We start from the raw sequence: 25028 nt of genomic DNA, 5'->3' as shown, positions 1-25028 counted from the left end.
GCCGCTGCTGCTGGGTACTGTAGTTCTTCTCTCTCCTGACAGGAGGTCATTGTGAGGGAGCCCCTCCATTTTAGTCCTGGCTCAGTCTGTGTAATCTGAGCTGGGAATCTGATCTGAAGCTGTGGATTATTAATGCCTCAGAACCTGAGCAGGGAACACACAAGAAGAGCACGGAGAGAATATTAATATTCAAAACTCCCAGACGTACAGTATGTGTGTGTGAGCTATGAGGTGCGTAGTGATGTGATGACCTCAGAGGTGATCTGGGGCCAGTTTGTTAGATTGATGGTGACGGTGACGGTGACGGTGATGGTGATGGTGATGGGGAATCTCTCCTCGTCCTCGTGGCCTGCAGCTAAACTAACCTGATCAAAGTTTGATGAGCGCGGCTTAGTAACAGGACACGGGACAGAAAACACTGCGGATCTCTGTGGTGGAGCTCTGCTGGTCCTCCTCCACCTGCTGCTGGCATGGTGGGATACAGGAGGTGGTCCAGGACCAGGTCTGGGCTGATTGTAATCCTCTGACAGCAGACAGGGAAACACCAGTGTAGAGCGGCAAACATGACGGCCATGACGGCTCTGTGATAGATGCTCGAAGGCTGCAGCTACGTAGCACAACGATTAGTAGTCTGCATGTCGTGTCATATACTTCGGTTATCTCTAAACAGCCCACACAGCAGTCCCTCTCATCATCATCATCATCATCATCAGTGTGTTTACATGACATGCACTACTCTCCTCATCCAGGGATCCAACTCTCAGAAGAGTTTACGAAATGCCAAACAGGTGACCAGGCGTCAGGACAGAGAGAGAGAGAGGAGGAGGAGGAAGAGGAGGGCCAGGTGAGCGTCACAGAGAGGGGACTCTGGCATTCATCACTGCAGCGTGGCATGCAGTAGGACAGCAGCAGCAGCAGCTCCCGGGCCGTGTGATCTGTTCCAGCAGCACAGACCGGGACTCAGGGATGATCCTGCAACAGGTCAGACTCACCTTTCTGTCCCTACTGCTTCTTCTTCTTCTTCTTCCTCTGGCTGCTTTTACTTTACTTTTAAAGGGCTGTGACCACTTCCTTTATTCTATGTTTTAAAGAGACATTTAAAGAGATAAGGCTCTCCAGTTTCAGCAGCATATGAGATGTTGTCCCTTTACAATGAGCCATTACTTCAATTCAAAACTCCCTTGACTTTCTGATCCATTTTATCTTGTGTTTTTTGTTCTGTTGTTTAATCAATATAAAAGTATTTCTCTTTGTCATGTATTATTGTATTTAATGTCTTTATTTGAAGTCAGTGAGCCGATCCTGACAGCATCACTGCAGCCTGACAAAAAGGTGGTTTTGATGAAATGCGTTTAAAGCCCAGATTCTGTACGTCGTTCATGAGCTAAATTGTGTGTTTTGAGCATGAGTTGAGATCAGCGGCGAGACCTAGTTCAGGCCATAAGTGAAAGGAATGCTGGGACCATTACGGGGGATTTGGGGAGATTAGTTGGCTTAGCGAGCGCGACAACAGAGACAGAACAAAAAGTGCATGACGGCAGAGAATGCAGTGAAAACATCACCGAGCAGCAGCAAAAGAACATCCAGATCAGCTTAGTGAGCTGTGAACAGCACCGGGGCTGGGTGAAGGTTGCTGGTGCCATGTGGAGCACACATCCTAATGCAGCTCCACCCTGCAGGGGTCTGTCTGTGGTTCCTACTGCTGCTTCAACGCTTCACTCATTCCTACCGTGGATGTAGAACAGCGTGAAAATAGAGGAAATGGACCTGTAGCCTCTATAAGGTGCAGCAAAAGGTTCTGTAGGGATATACTAAGCTTTATTTAAGAATTTATGAACGTAGCTTATCATCTAAATAAGGAACACATGCAGTAATTATTTACTTTTTCTATTGTGGACTGTCAAATACAAATGAATATGAATTAGTTTTGCTTATGAAATCCCCATCATGAACTGTGAACATCAGTAACTGACTTCTTTTGTATAGATGGCCAACGTGTGAGACAACAAGGAATGGCTTCCACAGCGAGTGGCCTCCGTAAGTCTGAGATTATGGTTTACTTTTCAGAATATTAGCATGAGGACAACATGTGTCACTAGTTCACTGAATTCATATAGAATAGTGTGGATGTACATTTGTGTTAGAACAATACCTGAGTGATACTGGCCAGCTGGTTAACACTTTAAATCGAGTCTCCCTCTGTGCAGAGCTTACTCTAGTCTGGGCATCCCAGCATACAAAACATGCTAATTAAGACTTTTAATATTGGCTCAAAGATTGAGTCACAACTTGAATTAACTAATTATAGTATATGATTTATAGAGCTGGTAAAGTAGACATCTTATCTTCATATTACACACGTGAGTTTAAGCCAGGGGTCAGCAACCTTTACTATCAAAAGAGCCTTTTTAGGCAAAAAAATCTGTCTGGAGCCGCAAAACATTTGAGCATTGTGATGAACACAGCTTATAGTCTAAGTATATAGTATATAATTATAATGCAGTGAGGGCCAAAGAGACAATGTTTAGGGCCACATTGAGGGAAAAAACATCTGAGATTTAGAGAATAAAGTCATAATATTACGAGAAAAATTTCATAACTTTACGAGAAAAACAGTTGTAATATTACGAGAATAAAGTCATAACTTTACGAAAAAAATATGTCGTAATATTACAAGAATAAAGTCATAACTTAAGGAGAAAAAAAGTCGTAATATTACAAGAATAAAGTCATAACTAAACGAGAAAAAAGTCGTAATAATACGAGAATAAAGTCATATCTTTACGAGAAAAAAAGTCGTAATATTATGAGAATAAAGTCATAACTAAACGAGAAAAAAGTCATAATATTACGAGAATAAAGTCATAACTTCACGAGAAAAAAGTTGTTATATTACGAGAATAAAGTCATAACTTTACGAGAAAATAATTGTAATATTACGAGAATAAAGTCATAACTTTATGAGAAATTGTTTTGTAATATTATGAGAATAAAGTCATAACTTTACGAGAAAAAGTCTTAATATTACGAGAATAAAGTCATAACTTAACGAGAAAAAAGTCGTGATATTATGAGAATAAAGTCATAACTAAACGAGAAAAAAGTCATAATATTACGAGAATAAAGTCATAACTTCACGAGAAAAAAAGTTGTAATATTACGAGAATAAAGTCATAACTTTATGAGAATTTTTTTTGTAATATGAGAATAAAGTCATAACTTTACGAGAAAGAAAGTCGTAATATTACGAGAATAACGTCATAATATTACGAGAAATTACTTCTTTATAATATTATGACTTTATTCTCATTAGAGCTAAAGTACCATGTAATGATAGTCTTTATCAGTATAACTGTCCTTCTCTTCTCAGGCATCCAGGGGGACGACAACCTCCAGTCCATGCTGGTGGGGACGGTAATGAGGAAAATCAAGTCTCGTACCTGGAAGAAGCAGCGCTACTTCAAACTGCAGGATGACTGCATGACCATCTGGTACAAGTCCAAGAAGGCTGGCAACACCCACTCCACATGTAAGAACACATGATTCACAGATGAGAAGGTCCTCAACATGACCATGATGGTAACCCAGTGGTGATGTAGCTGACACAAGACGTCACCACGTTCATTATAGTAGAACTCTGCTATCTGATATACAGTATACATCCATGGTGTGAAAACCGAGGGTCGAGTTTGTCTTCCTGTTGCAAAGATTCACTTATGTACAGTTCTTTATTTTGTACGGAGCCCCCCTAGACCCCTAGGAGAACATTTTTATTAAATCGTTCCCTCGAGTTACCTAACTCGAGGGAACGATTTACCTAACTGGAGGGAACGAGTTACCTAACTCGAGGGAACGAGTTACTAACTCGAGGGAACGATTTACCTAACTCGAGGGAACGATTTACCTAACTCGAGGGAACGAGTTTCTAACTCGAGGGAACGAGTTACCTAACTGGAGGGAACGAGTTACCTAACTCGAGGGAACGATTTACCTAACTCGAGGGAACGATTTACCTAACTCGAGGGAACGAGTTTCTAACTCGAGGGAACGAGTTACCTAACTAAAGGGAACGAGTTACCTAACTCGAGGGAACGATTTACCTAACTGGAGGGAACGATTTACCTAACTGGAGGGAACGAGTTACCTAACTCGAGGGAACGAGTTACCTAACTCGAGGGAACGATTTACCTAACTGGAGGGAACGAGTTACCTAACTCGAGGGAACGAGTTACCTAACTCGAGGGAACGATTTACCTAACTCGAGGGAACGAGTTACTAACTCGAGGGAACGATTTACCTAACTCGAGGGAACGATTTACCTAACTCGAGGGAACGAGTTTCTAACTCGAGGGAACGAGTTACCTAACTGGAGGGAACGAGTTACCTAACTCGAGGGAACGATTTACCTAACTCGAGGGAACGATTTACCTAACTCGAGGGAACGAGTTTCTAACTCGAGGGAACGAGTTACCTAACTAAAGGGAACGAGTTACCTAACTCGAGGGAACGATTTACCTAACTGGAGGGAACGAGTTACCTAACTCGAGGGAACGAGTTACCTAACTCGAGGGAACGATTTACCTAACTGGAGGGAACGAGTTACCTAACTCGAGGGAACGAGTTACCTAACTCGAGGGAACGATTTACCTAACTCGAGGGAACGAGTTTCTAACTCGAGGGAATGAGTTACTAACTCGAGGGAACGAGTTACTAACTAGAGGGAACGAGTTACCTAACTCGAGGGAATGATTTACCTAACTCGAGGGAACGAGTTACTAACTCGAGGGAAGGAGATACCTAACTCGAGGGAACGAGTTACCTTACTCGAGGGAACGAGTTACTAACTCAAAGGAACGAGTTACTAACTCGATGGAACGAGTTCCTAACTCGAAAGAACGAGTTACTAACTCGAAGGAACGAGATACTAACTCGAGGGAACGAGTTACCTTACTTGAGGGAACGAGATACCTAACTCAAAGGAACGAGTTACTAACTCGAGGGAACGAGTTACCTAACTTGAGGGAACGAGTTACCTAACTCGAGGAAACAAGTTACCTAACTCGAGGGAGTGAGTTACTAACTCGAGAGAACGAGTTACTAACTCAAGGGAACGAGTTACTAACTCGAAGGAACGAATTACCTTACTCGAGGGAACGAGATACCTAACTCGAGGGAACGAGTTACAAACTCGAGGGAACGAGTTACCTAACTTGAGAGAACAAGATACTAACTGGAGGGAACGGGTTAATAAAAATGTTCTCCTAGGGGTCTAGGGGGGCTCCCTAATTTTGCTATTTTCATTCTGGCAAGGCTTTTTTTTGCATTTTTCTTTCTTAGAAGCTGATTATGGCAGTGTTCCTCAGAGTTTTGCATAATTAATCGTGGATGACCACCTAGAGATCATACAGTCACCTAGGTTTTTGATTAATAACTGATCATCACAGATAGTTTTTTTACTGTATATGACAGAAGTTGATCAGTTTTCCATCCCGTGCCCAGTTTCAGTGAGCGATGTGGAGGCGATACGAGAGGGCCACCAGTCCGAGGTGCTGCTCAGCATCGCCGACGAGTTCCCGGCCGACCGATGCTTCACGCTGGTCTTCCGCGGTCGCAGGGGCAACCTGGACCTGGTGGCCGAGTCGGCCGAGGAAGCACAGTCCTGGATCAGAGGCACGAGGAAGCTGATAGAGAACCTGGAGAACATGGGGGAGAGGGAGAAACTGGACCAGTATCCTTCACTCAGTGTTTGCAGTCCAATGTTTGCTGTTTGCAGTCCAACCAAACGCTACACGTTTTCATTTCTCATGTCTCTTTGGTTTGAGTTGTGCTTTATGATTAAATCCCATCATCTAGCATAACTAAAGGTGAATGGTTGGATGGTGAGACCATTAAAATCAAAGATTTTATCCCTATGGCAGTATGAAGGATTTCAGGCAGGATTGATACCCCAGTAATATCCTCAGAAATGTGTCCATATTGGAAGATTCTGCACCTCATAATTTATGTCCAATGTTCAGTTACTTTGCACGGCAGATGGATTCTCACAACGTCAAAAGATCACGTGGAAATTGCAGGATCACGTATCCCACATGTCAGGCTGTAATGCATCGTCCAGCAAGCCAGAGCTTGGACCAATCAGCATCCTGTGCTGGCAGCTACGAGCGTGGTTTAAAACATGTTTCCGCTCTTCTCCCGTTTGGCTTCGGAAAGAGTTTGATTGACAGGTGGTTCATCCAATCACGTGCCAAGTATTATTTTTTTTTTAAAGTGCCTGCCCTTTTCCAAATAGTTTCCAAAGACGGCTTCTGTGGGTCAGGGTGGTGGATGGGTGTGTAGTGTACTCACCTCCAGTCAAACACCAACAATTAACATGAAATTAAATGAGATTTAAAAGATTTGATGAAATGAAATCAAATTTTGAAAATGAATTAAAATACAAATAGAATAGAATAGTGCAGGTGTAAGTTGCCCCAAATGCAACAAAGAAAATAAAAGTGAAGTAGAGAAACTAATCCATCAACTGCACAATAGAACAGCAAAGTTTTACATTTAGATTAGAAAGTTGCTTCTGGTTTGGGGTGCACCTTTAGCAACGGACGTAAGAAAAAAAAAAATGTAACCTGGAGTTTGTCTGGTCATAGGTTTTAATACTTCTTATATGGGCCACAAGTTGACATTTGCCCTGATGGTGTCACTACAGGAAACATGAGGGAGTCACCAAACCATTAGTATTCCTCCTCTGGGGACCATGAATAACATCCACGGAAAAATTCAATGGAAAGCCATCCAATTTTAATATCATCTGACAGTCTGGCCCAAGAGGGTTATTCAAGTGTCCAGAGTGAATAATTCATCCAATGGGGACCAGAAATATTCACAGCAAATTCAATGGAAATACATCAGTTATGGTCAAGGACAAAAGGTCAAGGTAAACTTTGACTTCTCCGTGGTGCTAGAGGATGGGATGGGGTCTGACTCACCGGAGCATTCTCCTCCCCTTCCACTATCTGTTTTGCGAGGTCACCGTCGCTGCGTCCTGTGCTTAGCGCCGCCCAAGACGACTGTGATTGGTTTAAAGCAGGGGTCAGCAACCTTTACTATCAAAAGGGCCATTTTAGGCAAAGAAAAATAATCTGTCTGGAGCCGCAAAACATAAAAAAAAAGCAGTCAGAGCTTTACCGTGCACGTTGAAATGTGCCAGTTTTAGAAGTGAAGTTTATTGTGCAGTGCACCTGACCAGTCCTCAATCTCTTCTGAGGCTCAACGAGACTCTATTGAATGTGACGCTCTCCTTAAGGGGCGTACCCAGATGGATTGGTGACTGGTTCAAGAAGGCGGACAAGAACAACGACGGCAGGATGAACTTCAAGGAGGTGCAAGATTTACTGAAGATGATGAACGTGGACATGAACGAGCACCACGCTCATCGTCTCTTCACAGTGAGGAAGACATAAACTATGGTCATTCTTAAACATTCAACATAGAGTGTTTGGTTTCCATGGCTGCTGTAAGACCTCATGGGTTGTGATGCATCTATCCACCGAGCTAAAGCATGTTCCTTTCTCCTCCATCAGATGGCTGATAAGTCACAGTCGGGTACGCTGGAGGACGACGAGTTTGTGCTCTTCTACAAGATGTTGACGCAGCGGGAGGATGTGCTCAGGGTGTTCCAGGAGTACTCCGGTGACGGCCAGAAGTTATCCCAAAGTGACTTGGAGGACTTCCTGAGAGAGGAGCAGCTGGAGGGGGTTGACATCCAGCAGCAAGCCAAGCAGCTCATTGAGCGCTACGAGCCCTCTGACACAGGTACATGGATGGGATCCTGTATACTGTATATCTTGGTGTTTGGTACTGGATGTTGTACTATTAAAGGTTGGGTGAGAAGGTTCTGATACCACCCTGCTGTATTTCCAGCCAAGCTGCTGAACGCTATGACATTTGACGGCTTCTTGATGTACCTGGGCTCGGCTGAGGGATCCATCTTCAACCCACGGTGGCGGTGCGTCTTCCAGGACATGAGCCAGCCGCTGTGCCATTACTTCATCTCCTCCTCCCACAACACCTACCTGATGGAGGACCAGCTCCGTGGACAGAGCAGCGTGGAGGGATACATTAGGTAATGCTGCTGGGGTAACTCTCTATGGTTAGAAATGTATTTGTGATGTTCAAATTAGGGATGCACCGATACCGATACCAGTATTGGGTCTTGGGTCCGATATTGTGCTCACGTACTTGTACTGGTACTCGCAAAACGGCTCCGATACAACGGCACCGATACCACTTTACGGCGGCTTGAAGTTAACCTCTCATCAAAATTGTTCGGGTCCTATCGCACGCTCTCACGCTCCACCTGGTGGTGCGCCCGATTCTGCAGGGCCGCTCAGCTGGCGCGCACGTTAGACTCCTTGGTCAGTGCTTCAAGACGGGTCGAGTGGGTTGCCGACAACGCTGCAGACCCCTGGCGCCTTTTACGTTGGCCGAGCCCCGCTCTGGGGGCACGACGCAGTTGGGGCACAGTAAGGACAGTCCGCCCCGGTGACACCTTGGCCATGGCCCCGGGAAGCACCTTCGCCCTGAGCCTTTCCAAGCCGACCTAGAGCCGGTGGCGGCGCACCGCCTCGTATGCGGGACTCCCCAACCTGCCGTGTGTCGCTCACACCCTCCAGCTGGCTGTTAATGAGGGTCTTTTGGCACAGAGAAGTACTCGTATTGGTACTCGGTATCGGCAAGTACCCAAATGTAAGGTCTGAAAAAAAGTGGTATCGATGCATCTCTAGTTTTCTAGATGGAAAACATGTTTCCGCTCTTCTCCCGACTGGCTTCGGCAAGAGTTTGATTGACAGATGGTTCATCCAATCACCTGCTCAGATGGTTCTGGCATGTCAGGTTACCCCGAGCGCTCCTTCTTCTCAGATTCATAACTAGTCAAATTAGAACACACAGTCCTGTTATTGGTATCTTTGGTGTCACACAGGAACGTCCATAAATCTGCAGGGAAATCATAGAAAAAATTAGGATTATAAATGATTAAATGACAACTAAGGTTTGCCTATGACACACATCCGGGATCGCCACTGCAACACATCACGTAACCATTTCCAAATCCACTTCCCAACCATTTTATAGATGTCAGGATGTCCATCAGCACAAATCCCTTACCTAATGGGCTCTCAACTATGCTCCATCGAGCTTCACTGTGACCTGCATAAATCTTCCATCACTCATTAGTTTTACATTCATTAATAGAATGAAGTGTGTCAAATTCTTTTGTAGTGATTCGTTCTATTTCATCACCCTCCTGTGACCCTGAGCCAAAAGATGAATGAAGTTGTTGTTGTGCTCAGGGCTCTGAGTCGTGGCTGTCGCTGTGTGGAGGTGGACTGCTGGGATGGTGCCAACGGAGAGCCCATCGTCTATCACGGACACACCTTCACCTCCAAGATCCTCTTCAAGGACGTGGTCAATGCAGTGGGCAACTATGCCTTCAAGGTAGCATCCCCTGTCTGCTTGTAGAAGTGAATCAGTCTTTTCAATTTTTTAATCTATCCTTGCCGGAGCAAAACAACTAGTCGTAAGTTTTATACTAAAAAACAATGAGTGCGGTGACTCTCCGATGTACTTCTTGTTCATGTGTTTCTGAAGACAGTAGTGTTTGGAGCAACGTTCTCTATTAGTTTTACGTTGCACAGGTCACACACTCATGATCACATTGGTCCAAATGTGTCTTTTCAAGTAGATCAGGGGTCAGCAACCTTTACTATCAAAAGAGACATTTTAGGCAAAACATTTGAGTATTGTGATGAAGGTAACACAGTTTATAGTCTTAAGTATATAGTATATAAGTCTAATGCAGCGAGGGCCAAAGAGACAATGTACTACGGAGTATTAGGGCCACATTGAGGGAAAAAACATCTGAGATTTACAGAATAAAGTCAGAATATTACGAGAAAAAAGTCATAACTTAACGAGAAAAAAAGGTTTAATATTACGAGAATAAAGTCATAACGTTACGAGAAAAAAAGTTGTAATATTATATAGAATATAGAATATTCTATATAATATAGAATCTGGAGGCAACACGACAAGATGTTGCTATCTGAAGCGTTGGTTTCCGTTTGTAGTTCGAGTAGTAAAAAATAGTATGAAAAAATTAATAAATCTGAGATTTCAAGAATAAAGTCAAAGGTTTACAAGAAAAAAAGGTGTAATATAATGATAATAAATTCATAACTTTACGAGAAAAAAAGTTGTAATATTATGATAATAAAGTCATAACTTTATGAAAGAAAAAGGCTTAATATTACGAGAATAAAGTCATAATATTACGAGAAAAAAAGAAAATAACACGTCAAGTTACAACTTTATAATATTACTTTTTTTCTCGTAAACTTCTGATTTTATTCTCGTAATCTAAGTTTTTTTTTTTTTCCTCAATTTCCCCTAATACTCCGTCGTACCGTCGTACCATAGACCTACAACAATGATAAATAAAAATGAAAATGTAACTGGAGATCGGCTAAAGAGGTTGCAAACCCCTGAAGTAGACCAAGCATGTTGTTGTAACCCCTCATGCTGTGCGTTGCACTTGTTTTTTTTACTTTTATTGCGTAGTAAAACTGTATCAGCATCTCATTGTACATTTATGAGAGGGAGAACAACCGTGCACGGATATCCAAGACATAATGTGAAAGCCCCATAAAGTCATCTAGCCAGGGATCTGCCACAGAGTGAACATGCATGACAGAGCCTGAGCATCTGTTGAAGTTGCATCAGCTGAATGTTGTGTCCTCGTGACCCCTCGTCCATCCGTCTGCTGGTCTCCCAACCAGCCAGCCACAACCCACGGGTATATGGCAGCGGGCGTATTAGCTTTCCCCTATGATAATGCTCTCCAGTGTTAGATTACAAACTCCCTCCCTCCGTCTCCTCCTCTCCCCCCACCCAGGTATCAGAATATCCAGTCATCCTGTCCGTGGAGAACCACTGCAGCGTGGAGCAACAGAGAGTCATGGCCCAACACCTCAACCACATCCTCGGCGACAAGCTGCTGAAAAGCACACTGGACGGCAAGGCCCCCGTCGGACTGCCATCTCCTGAGGTGAGCAGTGAGTCCGTGGTCTGAACCCCACGCCGCTCTACGTGCCGCCTGTTTCTGTTGAAGATGCCCAGACAGAGCGTTTTTTGCAGTTTGCTGCGTCTTTTGTTGTTGTTGTTGATGATGTTGCTAGGCAACCACCACATGAGTGCTAGCTTAACACAAACCATGAACTGGCGCTCAGTGCTCCTGTAAAAACGTGAGGTGCTCAGCAACACAAAACGCTTCACTCATTGAAACCAGTAGAAAAGGCTGAAACGCACTCTGTCTGAGTTGAGCTCTCTACTTCAGTAAACTTACACACCCGTGGTGCATCTATACAGATCCATTTAGTCTGATTTACTGTGTGATGCACTGTTATGTTGCACTTGTTTATCTAATTCAGAGGTTAGCAACCTTTACTGTCAAAAGAGCCATTTCAGGCAAAAAAACAAAAAAAACAATCTGTCTGGAGCTGCAAAACATCTGATCATTTTGATGAAGGTAACACAGTTTATAGTCTAAGTATATAGAATATAGGTCTAATGCAGTGAGGGCCAAAGAGACAATGTACTACGGAGTATTAGGGCCACATTGAGGGGAAACACATCTGAGATTTATAGAATAAAGTCATAATATTACGAGAAAAAAGTTGTAAAATTACAAGCATAAGGTCGTAGTATTATGAGAATAAAGTCATAATATCATAAAGTAATAATTGTACGTATTATTTTCTTTTTTTCTCGTAAAGTTATGACTTTATTCTCGTAATATTACAACTTTTTTTCTCGTAAAGTTATGAATTTATTCTTGTAGTATTAAGCCTTTTTTTCCTCATAAAGTTATGACTTTATTATCATAATATTACAACTTTTCTTTCTTGTAAAGTTATCACTTTATTATCATAATATTACAACTTTTTTTCTCGTAAAGTTATGACTTTATTCTCTTAATATTAAGCCTTTTTTTCTCATAAAGTTATCACTTTATTACCATAGTATTACAACTTTTTTTTCTTGTAAAGTTATGACTTTATTATCATAATATTACAACTTTTTTTCTCATAAAGTTATGACTTTATTATCATAATATTACACCTTTTTTTTCTCGTAAAGTTATGACTTTATTATCATAATATTACAACTTTTTTTCTCATAAAGTTATGACTTTATTTTCATAATATTACAACTTTTTTTCTCGTAAAGTTATGACTTTATTATCATAATATTACAACCTTTTTTCTCGTAAAGTTATGACTTTATTCTTGTAGTATTACGACTTTTTTTTTTTCTTGTAAACCTTCGACTTTATTCTCGAAATCCCTGATTTATTTATTTTTTCCTCCTATTTTTTACTACTCGGACTACAAACGGAAACTTCAGATAGCAACATCTTGTCGTGTTGCCTCCAGATTCTATGTTCATGTGCAGACATCTGTTTAAAGAGACTACCTGGTGGAGGTGTGATGACAAAGCAGTCTAAAGTCCCATCAGTGTTCTGTCATAAAACCAACAGTGAAGTGATCTCAGCATGGCGGTGGTGTTAGTCAGCCTGATAGAGAGCACCTTCCCTTTCACCCCAAAGCCTGTCAGAGCCTCCTGGGCCATATGATCTGTGTCTACATGCAACACCGGCACCCTGAATTATTCAACACCACAATATGTTTCCCCTCTTGCACTGTTGGACACTATAACAGGCTTTCCCCCCCGCCCCCCTCTGAAATAGAGAGTTTTTATAACTCCTACAACTACCGTCTGGATGTGAGGTCTAACCCTGGGTTTTATTTCCTGTCAGGACCTCAAGGGGAAGATTCTGCTGAAGGCGAAGAAAATCGGCGGTCTGGAGGAGAGTTTCAACGGGATGGTGGAGGACTCTCAGAGCGGAGAGGTCAGCGACGAAGACGAGGTCGCTGAAATCAACGAGGATAACCTCCACCGCGAGAGCGTCTGTCACAGGGTGAAGGTAGGTCGGGTCGGTGCAGACAGCCTGTTACACACAGTCTGATGAGCCGGCCAGATATAGAAGCAGGATGCTCTAGTTCAGTCCTTTTTTAGGATGATGATGAATGGAACACTTAATAGATTAAGCTGAAGGTTTAAATGATTGAGTGCATCTTGTTAATCACAGTCGGTAGTTCCAGTCCAGGTTATTTACTGAACTCTTTAGACAGCTGTGGGATGGACTGGACCTGTTTGAATCTCTGCAGCAGTCTGACACGACCGTCTGACGTTACTTTTGTTTTGCTGTAACATACAGTACGCATTTACTTCAGGACTTTGTTTTACAGCACATCGCTCTAGACCAGGGGTCAGCAACCTTTACTATCAAAAGAGCCATTTTAGGCAAAATAAATCAAATATAAAATCTGTCTGGAGCCGCAAAACATTTGAGCATTGTGATGAAGGTAACACAGCTTATAGTCTGGGTATATAGTATATACTGTAAGTCTAATGCAGTGAGGGCCAAAGAGACAATGTACTACGGAGTATTAGGGCCACATTGAGGGAAAAAACATCTGAGATTTACAGAATAAAGTCAGAATATTACGAGAATAAAGTCATAGTTTAACGAGAAAAAAAGTCGTAATGTTACGAGAGTAAAGTCATACCTTTACGAGAAAAAACTTTGTAATATCACGATATAAAGTCATAACTTCACGAGAAAAAAAGTCGTAATTTCACAAGAATAAAGTCAGAACTTAACGAGAAAAAAATTGTAATATTACGAGAATAAAGTCATAACTTAACGAGAAAAAAAGAAAATAACACGTAAAATTACTACTTTATAATATTATGAATCTATTCTCATAATACTACAACAATCTTCTAGTAATATTACGACTTTTTTCTCGTAAAGTTATGACTTTATTTTCTTAATATTACGACTTTTTTCTCGTAAAGTTATGACTTTATTTTCTTAATATTACGACTTTTTTTCTCGTTTAGTTATGACTTTTTTTTTCTTGTTTAGTTATGACTTGTTTTTCTCGTTAAGTTATGACTTTATTCTCTTAATATTACAACTTTTTTTCTCGGTAAGTTATGACTTTATTATCATATTATTAAAACTTTTTTTCTCATAAACCTATGACTTTAGTCTCATAATATTACGACTTTTTTTCTCATAAACCTATGACTTTATTCTTATAATATTATGACTTCATTCTCGTAATATTATGACTTTATTCTCTAAATCTCTGATTTATTTTTTTCCTCAATGTGGCCCTAATACTCCGTCGTTCCGTCGTACCATAGACCTACAACAATGATACATAAAAATGAAAATGTAACAAAAAACAGTTATTCATTTCCATTGTAAAAAATCCACAGGGAGCCACTGGAGAGGAGCTGAAGAGACACAGGTTGCTGACCCCTGGTTTAGACTAAACTAAAAGACAAAGACGTGTGTCTCCTTGCCGGTGTTCTCTAGTGAGCCGCTCAGAGACACCCAGAAATCTGGCGGAAAAGGATTGCATAAACCTCTGTCATCCCTCATGAAAAATCCAGAGGATTGAAGGGCAGGGAGCAGACACTGGGTGTTAGATAAGGTGATCTGTTTACACCGTGTGTCTGATAGAAAGACACAGGGACAGGGTCAGAGACAGAGACACTGGTGTCTTCTACCCATAGCCATCCACATCTGAAGGGAACTTAGTCAAACCCACTGTTAAAACTCTTACACCGTGCATGTCAAAATGTACACGTAGACGAGACAGATGGAGAAGAAGGACGGAGAAGAGGATCTCGTGGTTGCTGTCAAACCAGACCGAGCCATGCCATGCCAGGCTAGGCCAAACCATGGGCTCAGTTCAGCAAGGTGAAGGTTGTACAGTCTCCTCTGAAACGGGTTATTTGATACTCTGAACAGCACTAATTGCAGTCAGTAATCACGTCTGTTGGTAAAAGGAGGTGTAAGTCGGGCTAGGATGTAACATCATCTTCTGCAAATATTTCAATGGGAAGTTCAACTTAAACAGGAGTTCCTATGATAAATAAAATACTAATAACTAATACGAAGCATGTAATCATTTGACCTAGTAGTTTGATACTGCAGACAAATTCAAAATCAAACTTTCAAATACAACTTAAAAGACACATTAAAGGGACTCTATGAAAGTACGAAAATAGTTCACCGAAATGTGTTTCTGAAAACATTTGAGAAATAATCCTGCAGTTTCTGAATCTGTCTTTATTTTGGATCGTTTATTTTAAAAGTTTCTCGGAAGTTTCAAGAGGCGGCGAGTCGCGTCGGACACCCGTGATTTACATAAAGTAGCCTAGACCTTAACTTTATGCAAATGAAGAACGGCTGTCGTGACACTCCGTGTCTCGAATCGCGCCCCCACGCTACCAGAATGCATTACGTGGGAATGGGAGGCGTGGAAAGGACGGATCCTGTGGACACGTACCATTAGTGTTGCCGACTTGGCGACTTTCTTTCTAGATTTAGGGACGTCTGGAGCTAGTGCTGCTGGCTGATGTCATCGGAGAAGAGTTGGTAACACTGGGCTGGGTTTTAAGTTGCATACTGTCATCATTTAAGCAGTATTTAGTCAGTCAGTTAGGTTTTAATTTAAAAGTTCATCTTGAAACTCTTCTGAAAGAGTTGGGGAGAACTCAAGAGTGGTATTGATGGTACAGGCTTTAGACCATGGGTGAGAAACCTGCGTCTCTTTAGCTCCTCTCCAGTGGCTCCCTGTGGATTTATAAAAAAAATTTCATTTTTATTTATCATTGTTGTAGGTCTATGGTACGACGGTACGACGGAGTATTATGGCCACATTGAGGAAAGAAAATTAATCTGAGATTTAGAGAATAAAGTCGTAATATTATGATAATAAAGTTATAATATTATAAAGTAGTAATTTTACGTGTTATTTTCTTTTTTCTCGTAAAGTTATGACTTTATTCCCGTAATATTGCGACTTTTTTTCTCATAAAGTTATGACTTTATTCTTGTAATATTGTGACTTTTTTTCTTGTAAAGTTATGACTTTATTCTCGTAATATTCAGACTTTTTTTCCTCGTTTAGTTATGACTTTATTGTCGTAATATTACGATTTTTTTCTCATTAAGTTATGACTTTATTCTCGTGAAGTTATGACTTTATTACCGTAATATTGTGACTTTTCTTCTCATAAAGTTATGACTTTATTCTTGTAATATTGCGACTTTTTTTCTCGTAAAGTTATGACTTTATTCTTGTAATATTGCGAATTTTTCTCGTTAAGTTATGACTTTATTCCCGTAATATTGTGACTTTTTTTCTCATAAAGTTATGACTTTATTCTTGTAATATTGCGACTTTTTTTCTCGTTAAATTATGACTTTATTCTCGTAATATTATGACTTTTTTTCTCGTAATATTATGACTTTATTCTGTAAATCTCAGATGTTTTTCCCTCAATGTGGCCCTAATACTCCGTAGTACATTGTCTCTTTGGCCCTCACTGCATTAGACTTATATACTATAAACTTAGACTATAAACTATGTTACCTTCATCACAATGATCAAATGTTTTGCGGCTCCAGACAGATTTTTTATTATTATTTATTTTTGATAGTAAAGGTTGCTGACCCCCTGGTTTAGGGCTTTAGAGGATAATGTGCATCGATGTGCCCGGCTAACTGAGTGTGCTAAAGGAATCATTGGCCACTTAGAGTCATGTATATTGATAAGCATCTGAGAAGCACGAAACGCCACACTGGGACTGTTGTCAACACGGTCATCAGAGGTGAGGCCAGCGGCGGGTTTGGCAGAGATGTGAGCTCGGCGGTGCCCCTGCAGATGGTGTAGGTGTCTGGAGAGATGGCTGTCTTTGCTGTCTGGTAGACGGGTGAAGGTGAGGGGGGGTAGACCAGCCAGATCAGCTTTCATGTGGAAGCAGGCAGGCGTGCATGCAGAGGTGCATTGTGCTGCTGGGCCTGCCACACCTCTGATCTCGCTACCCTGGCAGGCAGCACACCTGCTTCTGCTTGGCATCGTGGTCGAGTATCACTTACACAATTCAACAGGGGAGTTGTCTCAAGGTTTCCTCCATCCATGACAGGATTCCTTTGCATCACCAGGGTTTACCCTATCATGTGGTAGGGAGTCAGACCTCAACGGGCCTCATGTGACTTCAACGTGTTCACGACCCAGAGGTGTTTTAAAGGCCTCGTGTGTTCGTCGGGTTGTGAGCAGAACTGCTGTGATGAAACATCTTGAAGGGTCTTTCCAGACCTTGTTGTCCACCAGTCGCCCTCATAAAGTGTCCGGTCACCTGACAATGCTCATCTCTGCACAGCGACCCCTCCTTTAACCCAACAACCCCACATTATATACTTGTGTGGTTACTCCAGTCAGTTGTATCCTATTCCTTACCTGCTCCCATAATCCTGCCCTACTGTGTCTGGAGTCGTTTGCCAATTCAGACTGAGCGTAACTTCTTCACACGGATGCGTTTACATTGCAGTCAGTACAGACTTCATGGCGGGAAATGACGGCGTCGTCTGCATGCAGAATGACTCATGAAATGGCAAAATGGCTGTGTCATTCATTCGCCATCTGGTGAGACCGGGCTGATATGTCACTCATGTTCTACATTCAACGAGAACGTTGTTGACTGTTGAGAAGTGTACAAATATTTTGGGTTCATTATGAAACTTCTGCCGACAGTTTGAGGATCCGATAGTCTCAAGCTCTTTTTAATCCTTCACATTGATAAATCTTTGTAAAACCAACAGACGGATGTAAACGATAGCACTTATTTATGAACGTCCAACAGCGACAATATGTCAGTGGAGCATAAATGGTATGTGGTGTATGAGGCATACGTTACTACAGCAGTGGCATATATCAGTAAGAATTGAGTGCATATGATACTAAAACCAGAGTGGAGCGGCTCTGCCAGCGTCTTTTGGTTTCATAGCTGAGCTCTGAAAGACTGGAGCTGTTTTGGTTTGCTCCGTACTGTAGAACAGTGAAGAACATCTATGACCTTCCTTACCTCTCTCTCTTCTTATGTTCATAGAGGTCAAAGCAGCGTCTGTCCAAGGAGCTGTCGGACTGTGTGGTTTACTGTAAGAGCGTCCACTTCAGTAACTTCAAACACTCCCGCATCCACTCAAAGTTCTACGAGGTGGCCTCTTTCACCGAGTCCAAGGCCCGCAAACACCTGAGAGACGCTGGTGAGTCATATTTATAATCTGGGGTTTTAGTTCTACGACAGCAGTTTTCAGTAGCAGTTATACATTTTGTGTCAAGGTGAAGCGATTACTACTTGTAATAATGTTGTTTATGATCGACACACTACAGCACGTATCAGGGGCTTCAGTCTTTCACTAAACTCCTGATATTATCTCCATTTCAGGGACGGAGTTTGTGCACCATAACTCCCGGCAGCTGACCAGGGTTTATCCCAGCGGCTTCCGAACCGACTCCTCCAACTTCAGTCCTCAGGAAATGTGGAACGCTGGGTGCCAAATCGGTGATTGACATGATCTCGAGCAGGCTAAAAGCTCCTTTCTTTAATTATTTATTGTTTTTAATATGAATGCTGCATTTGGGCTACAGTTTGCATAAAGGGGAAAGAGGCAGGTTTGCTTTCACAGAAAAGGGCAATACATTTTAGAGTTCCCAAAATGTCCCACTGTTCCTTGGAAATGTTTGGATGCCAGAAAGGGACTCATAGGACCTCACTACAGCACTAGGTAGCATATATTATAACATGGGCACAAACTAAGACAGTAATAACAAGGCATAAGTTCATGGTTAATGAGTGTACCCCCTCTTAAAACCTACAGCCAGATAACAACTAATAAACTGCCTAACCCAGGGGTCAGCAACCTTTACTATCAAAAGAGCCATTTTAGGCAAAAAAGAAATCTGTCTGGAGCCGCAAAACATTTGATCATTGTGATGAAGGTAACACAGTTTATAGTCTAAGTTTATAGTATATAAGTCTAATGCAGTGAGGGCCAAAGAGACAATGTACTACGGAGTATTAGGGCCACATTGAGGGAAAAAACATCTGAGATTTACAGTATAAAGTCAGAATATTACGAGAAAAAGTCGTAATATTATGATAATAAAGTTATAATTTTACGAGAAAAATGTTTTTAATAATACGAGAATGAAGTCATAACTTTACGAGAAAAAAGTCGTAATATTACGAAAATAAAGTCATAACTTAACGAGAATAAAGTCATAACTTTACGAGAAAAAAGTCGTAATATTACGAGAATAAAGTCATAACTTAACGAGAACAAAAAGTCGTAATTTTACGAGAATAAAGTCATAAATTTACGAGAAAAAAAAGTCGTAATAATACGAGAATAAGGTCATAACTTAACGAGAAAAAAAGTCATAATATTACGAGAATAAGGTCATAACTTGATGAGAAAAAAAGTCTTAATATTACAAGAATAAAGTCATAACTTTAAGAGAAAAAAAGAAAATAACACATAAAATTACTCCTTTATAATATTATGACTTTATTCTCTAAATATCAGATTATTTTTTTTTCCTCAATGTGGCCCTAATACTCCGTCGTACCGTTGTACCATAGACCTACAACAATGATAAATAAAAATGAAAATTTAAACAAAAAACAGTTTCCATTTTGAAGAATCCACAGGGAGCCACTGGAGAGGAGCTACAGGTTGCTGACCGCTGGGTTAGTCGCTTTGGATAAAAGACAAATGAATGTAATGTAGCACCTTTGTGTCTCTGTTCCCTCCGGTATGGTTCGGTCTACAACACCAAGAACAACTGTTTTATATTGAAGTCAAAATCAGTGTGCAGCTTTAATAACATATCTCTTCTCATTCATCGCCTGAATAATATAGTGTGTTGTGAATCTAAATGTCATGGCGAGTACAGCACCAGTCCAAAGAGTAAACCTGGTTTCCTTTCCTTCTCGTTCAGTTGCGTTGAATTTCCAGACGGCCGGGGAGGGGATGGATCTGAACGACGGCCTGTTTAGTCAGAACGGCGGCTGTGGCTACGTCCTGAAGCCCGCTTTCATGAGAGAGGCCGAGAAAAAATTTGACCCCGAGACACCCCAAAAACGGGACGTCTACCAACCCGTGGTCCTCACCATACAGGTAGGAGCCACAGAGACAGGAAGACAACATGTATCCCTGCACTTAATGAGCTACTTCAACAGTGTGTTGATGGGTTTCAGGTGATCAGTGGTCAGCAGCTGCCCAAAGTCAACATCAAAGAGGACTCTATAGTGGACCCTCTGGTCAGAGTGGAGATCCATGGGGTTCCTATGGACCAGGCCAAGCAGGAGACCAGATACATCGAGAACAACGGTACACCAGAGGATGGATGGATGGATGGATGGATGGATGGATGGATGGATGGATGGATGGATGGATGGATGGATGGATGGATGGATGGATGGATGATGGGTGGGTGGATTGATGGATGGGTGGTTGGGTGGGTGGGTGGGTGGATGGATGGATGGATGGATGAATGGATGGATGGATGATGGATGGATGGATGATGGGTCGGTGGATTGATGGGTGGATGGATGGATGGATGATGGATTGATGGATGGGTGGATGGGTGGATGGATGGATGGATGATGGGTGGATGGATGGATGGATGATGGATGGATGGATGGATGGATGGATGGATGGGTGGGTGGATGATGGATGGATGGATGGGTGGGTGGATGGATGGATGGATGGATGGATGGATGGATGGATGGATGATGAATGGGTAAGAATGAGGATAGTCTGTGTGCATCATGGGCGCTGACATTGACCGATCTGTCCTCTCTGCAGGGTTTAACCCCGTGTGGTACGACACTCTGCGCTTCACCCTCCACACTCCTGAGCTGGCCATGGTGCGCTTCATAGTGGAAGACTACGACAAGACCTCTAAAAATGACTTTGTGGGGCAGTACACGCTCCCTCTGAGCTGCATGCAGCAGGGTAAGGCTGCTTTAATACACACGACATTTGCTGTCAGATAGCTTAAAGTCACTGTGAGGAACTTTGACCTGGTTCTGAATACTGAAGCCTCTATATGACCTACAGTAGGACACAAGAAGATTTCTATACACTTATTCTTAATGCTCATCATCGGGTCTGATTCCTCATGTCATCAGACGACACGATTTACAGCATGCAGAAACTCCTTCAGCTCCTCCAGCGGGGCCTCCAGCAGGAACCGGACTGACCCAGAACAGGCTTCGACCTGCAGTTGGAGCTCCAGCGGGAGGTGGAGAGCTCTGTGCCCGGTAGCAGCAACAGCTCCTCCTCCTCCGGCCAGGAGCAGAGACACCGCGCTGCTGGAGGCCCAGGCCGTATTACTTGGCCCGCTGGAGGGAAGGGAGGCACGGTAGAACCAGAACCAGGACTGCTCGGGTTAGACTCTCAGACCCTGCTGCAGTAAAATGAGAGGTTTTTTAAAGGGACTCTGGTAGCTGCAGATCTTTACGACATAAAGCAGCGGCGGTTCCTTGTAGTAATCTTTAAAATGTCCAAATGTCCAACTAGTTAAGAGCAGAGACGTCTTCTAAACTCCCTATGCTGGAACCTTACAGAGAGAAATCTGTTATGAAAGGCAGAGGTATACCTTTCCCCATAAAGAATAGCCTCCAACATCCAGAATGCATTGCAAGTGTCTGATAGGTTTGGGAGTTTTCTCTTGCTCTGACAGTGCTGTTGCATTCTACGGCAACCACAGAGGCATCACAAAGTTGTTGTGATCTCAGCATAATGTCATTAATGGTCCATTACTCATGCTTGGACCATGACACAGGACTTTGACGCAGGAGACCGCTGTCCGTGTCCCGTATGAAACCCAAACACTACGGTCACTTATTTGAATTGATGTCCATAACTTAAACAGATTTATTAAGCCAAACCATGAATTAAATCTGTGACTGTGATCTGGGAGAAAATCTGTTTCTCTTGAAGCGGGATGGAGAATGCAGTTTAGTGTATGGGAGGGTCATTTTGTAGGAGATTGCTATAATAATAATAATAATAATAATAATAATAATAATAATAAATTTGACTTATATAGCACTTTTCAGGAACTCAAAGACGCTTAACAATATAAACGGAAAGCAGTGTGAGACAAACCGCAGACAAACGACACACACAGGTGTGGACATGTCAGATATTAGCATGCTAATGTTAGCTCTGTCAGTTGGTTCAGTTAACAGTTCCTCCTGGCAGTTGGAAGGTCTAATGATCATGTTGGAACCAGGCTAAGTCTGACTTTATGCACTGTAGCGTTACCTCAGGATGCAGAGGTGACACACTCCATTTAACTTGTAAATGAAGACAGCGTGTTATTCTCCTAACCCAGAGGTCAGCAACCTGTGTCTCTGTAGCTCCTCTCCAGTGGCTCCCTGTGGATTTATAAAAATGGAAATGAATAACTGTTTTTCGTTTACATTTTTCATTTTTCATTTAGCATTGTTGTAGGTCTATGGTACGACGGTACGACGGAGCATTAGGGCCACATTGAGGAAAAAAAAATAATAAAGGTTTACAAGAAAAAAAGTTGTAATATTATGAGAATAAAGTCATAATATTATAAAGTGTTATGTGCTATTTTCTTTGTCTCTCGTAAAGTTATGACTTTATTCTCGTAATATTACGACTTTTTTTCTCGTAATATTATGGCTTTATTCTCGTAATATTACGACTTCTTTCTCATAAAGTTATGACTTTATTCTCGTAATATTATGACTTTTTTCTCGTAAAGTTATGACTTTATTCTCGTAATATTATGACTTTTTTCTCGTAAAGTTATGACTTTATTCTTGTAATCGTACGCCTTTTTTTCGTAATATTACGTCTTTTTTTTCTCGTAAAGTTATGACTTTTTTCTTGTATATTCTGACTTTATTCTGTAAATCTCAGATGTTTTTTCCCTCAATGTGGCCCTAATACTCCTTAGTACATTGTCTCTTTGGCCCTCACTGCATTAGACTTATATACTATATACTTAGACTATAAACTGTGTTACCTTCATCACAATGCTCAAATATTTTGCGGCTCCAGACAGATTATTATTTTTTGCCTAAAATGGCTCTTTTGACAGTAAAGGTTGCTGACCCATGTCCTAACCCCTGTGGTTTTGTTTTGTGTTCTCAGGTTATCGTCACATTCACCTTTTATCCAAAGATGGAACCAGTATTCCTCCCTCCTCCTTATTCGTACACATCAGGATCACAGAGCTGGAATAAGCCTTCATCAACACCGGAGCATCCTCGGCACATTATTTACTTATTCCTTCCAATAGAAAACACATATAGCTCCTATGAATATTATTCTTATTTGATGTGAAGAAATACTACGCCAAATCTTCTAGTGGTTCTGAGATACGCATGTTTTAACTGTAGCGTGTGAAACTTGTTCCTGTGATCCACTTGAACTTCGCTGCTCGTGTTTGGTGTACTGTAGCACAAATATTATGTGTTGTAGAGAAGAATGTGCCACCAATGTGTTTAGATCAGGATCTATATATATATTCTGTCAGTATTTTCCTTTAATGAACAGCACTTCATGGACTCTGTCTGACCGCTACAGTCCTCAGCTTTCACCCGGGCCAACATGCACACCTTTGATTTACAAACATGGTTACTATCTAATAGTCCTTTAGCTTATAGTGTTCATTCACAGCATGGAACGGCTGAACCAGTAGAACCTGTCGTCTCACCACTAACAGAACACTGTCAGTGAGGATTTATTTTTTGATTGGGATCTATTCAAATAGATAAAAACGTCACAACCACAGCTCTCTGCTGTCCACGGAGCAGCTGCAGTGGAGCAACTGGAGGTTGAAGGTCAGGGCATGATGACCCCTCCCAGTGTTCCCAGTCACATCCTGTCGCTGCTTTCCCGCTCTTGTCGTCGTTTTAGAGAAACGTGACGTGGCTCCAATAACATGATTATAAATGTTAAGCTAAAGACATCACAACGTAGTTCTCATGAGTGTCAGCTGATGTTATTTTTGTGGTATATTTGTGTAAATGTGTTTTGATATGTCTATTTTTGTATCCATGGAAACATTCATATGTACTGTACAGCACAGCACACTGTAGTGTTTATTGGCTTGTTTTTTATTGTAAAAGACCTCGTATTCATTTGCCACATCTACCTGCAAATAAATAGGATTTTAATGATGCATTTAGTAGTACTATTTCATCTTTCATACTGTATTGAAGACACTGCTCTTCTCATTGATTACTGCCTTAGTTTTCCCTAACATTCCTATCCGTGGGTAAATAATATATCTTATAATAGTAAATGAATCCAATGTTCAGTTAGTTGGACAGAGGAATCATAAGGCGATTAATAGCATGCGGAACTATTCTCTCGGCGCCGTTTTCCACCGATCCACTAACCCGGAACACCAGTCACGCTTGTCATGTCAACAATACCAAGCTACCCGGAGTAGAAGAGCTCTACTTCCGGCATATACTTTCAGACTAAAACCTTTATTAAGACATTCATGTGTTGTGTTCATGTGATTTAAGAAACTAACTGAGAGGAACTCGGGGACATGAGTGCTACTGGATATGTTTGATAATAATTATTATTATATTATTATTATTATCATTACATGTTTCAAATAAATTACTAAGCACAAATCTCACAAATGTCATATTCATCGTTAGCTAGTCATATTAGCTAGCCATATAGCTAATGTTAGCTAGCCATATAGCTAACCGCATAGCTAACGTCAGCAAAGAAAAAAACACTAAACAACGTTGTGTGACTTCTGTCGTGTGAACATATTCATATATATATATTAATATACATATTAATATATATATCAATATATATATTAATGTGTATATTAATATATATATTAATATATATATCAATATATACATCAATATATATATTAATGTGTATATTAATATATATATATATATATTAATATTAATATATATATATATTAATGTGTATATTAATGTGTATATTAATATATATA

General features: G+C 41.3%; 1 protein-coding gene across 1 annotated transcript; it reads left to right on the top strand.

The window, feature by feature from the left end:
- Positions 1 to 850: 850 nt before the first annotated feature.
- Positions 851 to 24215, top strand: plcd4a (phospholipase C, delta 4a). The gene is made up of 16 exons (XM_074627713.1): positions 851 to 981; positions 1987 to 2037; positions 3371 to 3529; positions 5500 to 5728; positions 7310 to 7439; positions 7575 to 7806; positions 7915 to 8116; positions 9345 to 9489; positions 10946 to 11098; positions 12869 to 13036; positions 18088 to 18244; positions 18427 to 18543; positions 19983 to 20161; positions 20242 to 20374; positions 20852 to 21001; positions 23183 to 24215. Exons 2-16 carry the CDS (start codon positions 2013 to 2015, stop codon positions 23272 to 23274), a joined length of 2271 nt encoding a protein of 756 aa, XP_074483814.1. The 5' UTR covers positions 851 to 981; positions 1987 to 2012; the 3' UTR covers positions 23275 to 24215.
- Positions 24216 to 25028: the final 813 nt, after the last annotated feature.

The sequence above is a fragment of the Sebastes fasciatus genome, chromosome 24, assembly GCF_043250625.1.
Source record: "Sebastes fasciatus isolate fSebFas1 chromosome 24, fSebFas1.pri, whole genome shotgun sequence".
Classification (NCBI taxonomy): Eukaryota; Metazoa; Chordata; class Actinopteri; order Perciformes; family Sebastidae; genus Sebastes; species Sebastes fasciatus.
This window is presented reverse-complemented; position numbering and strand designations above follow the sequence as displayed.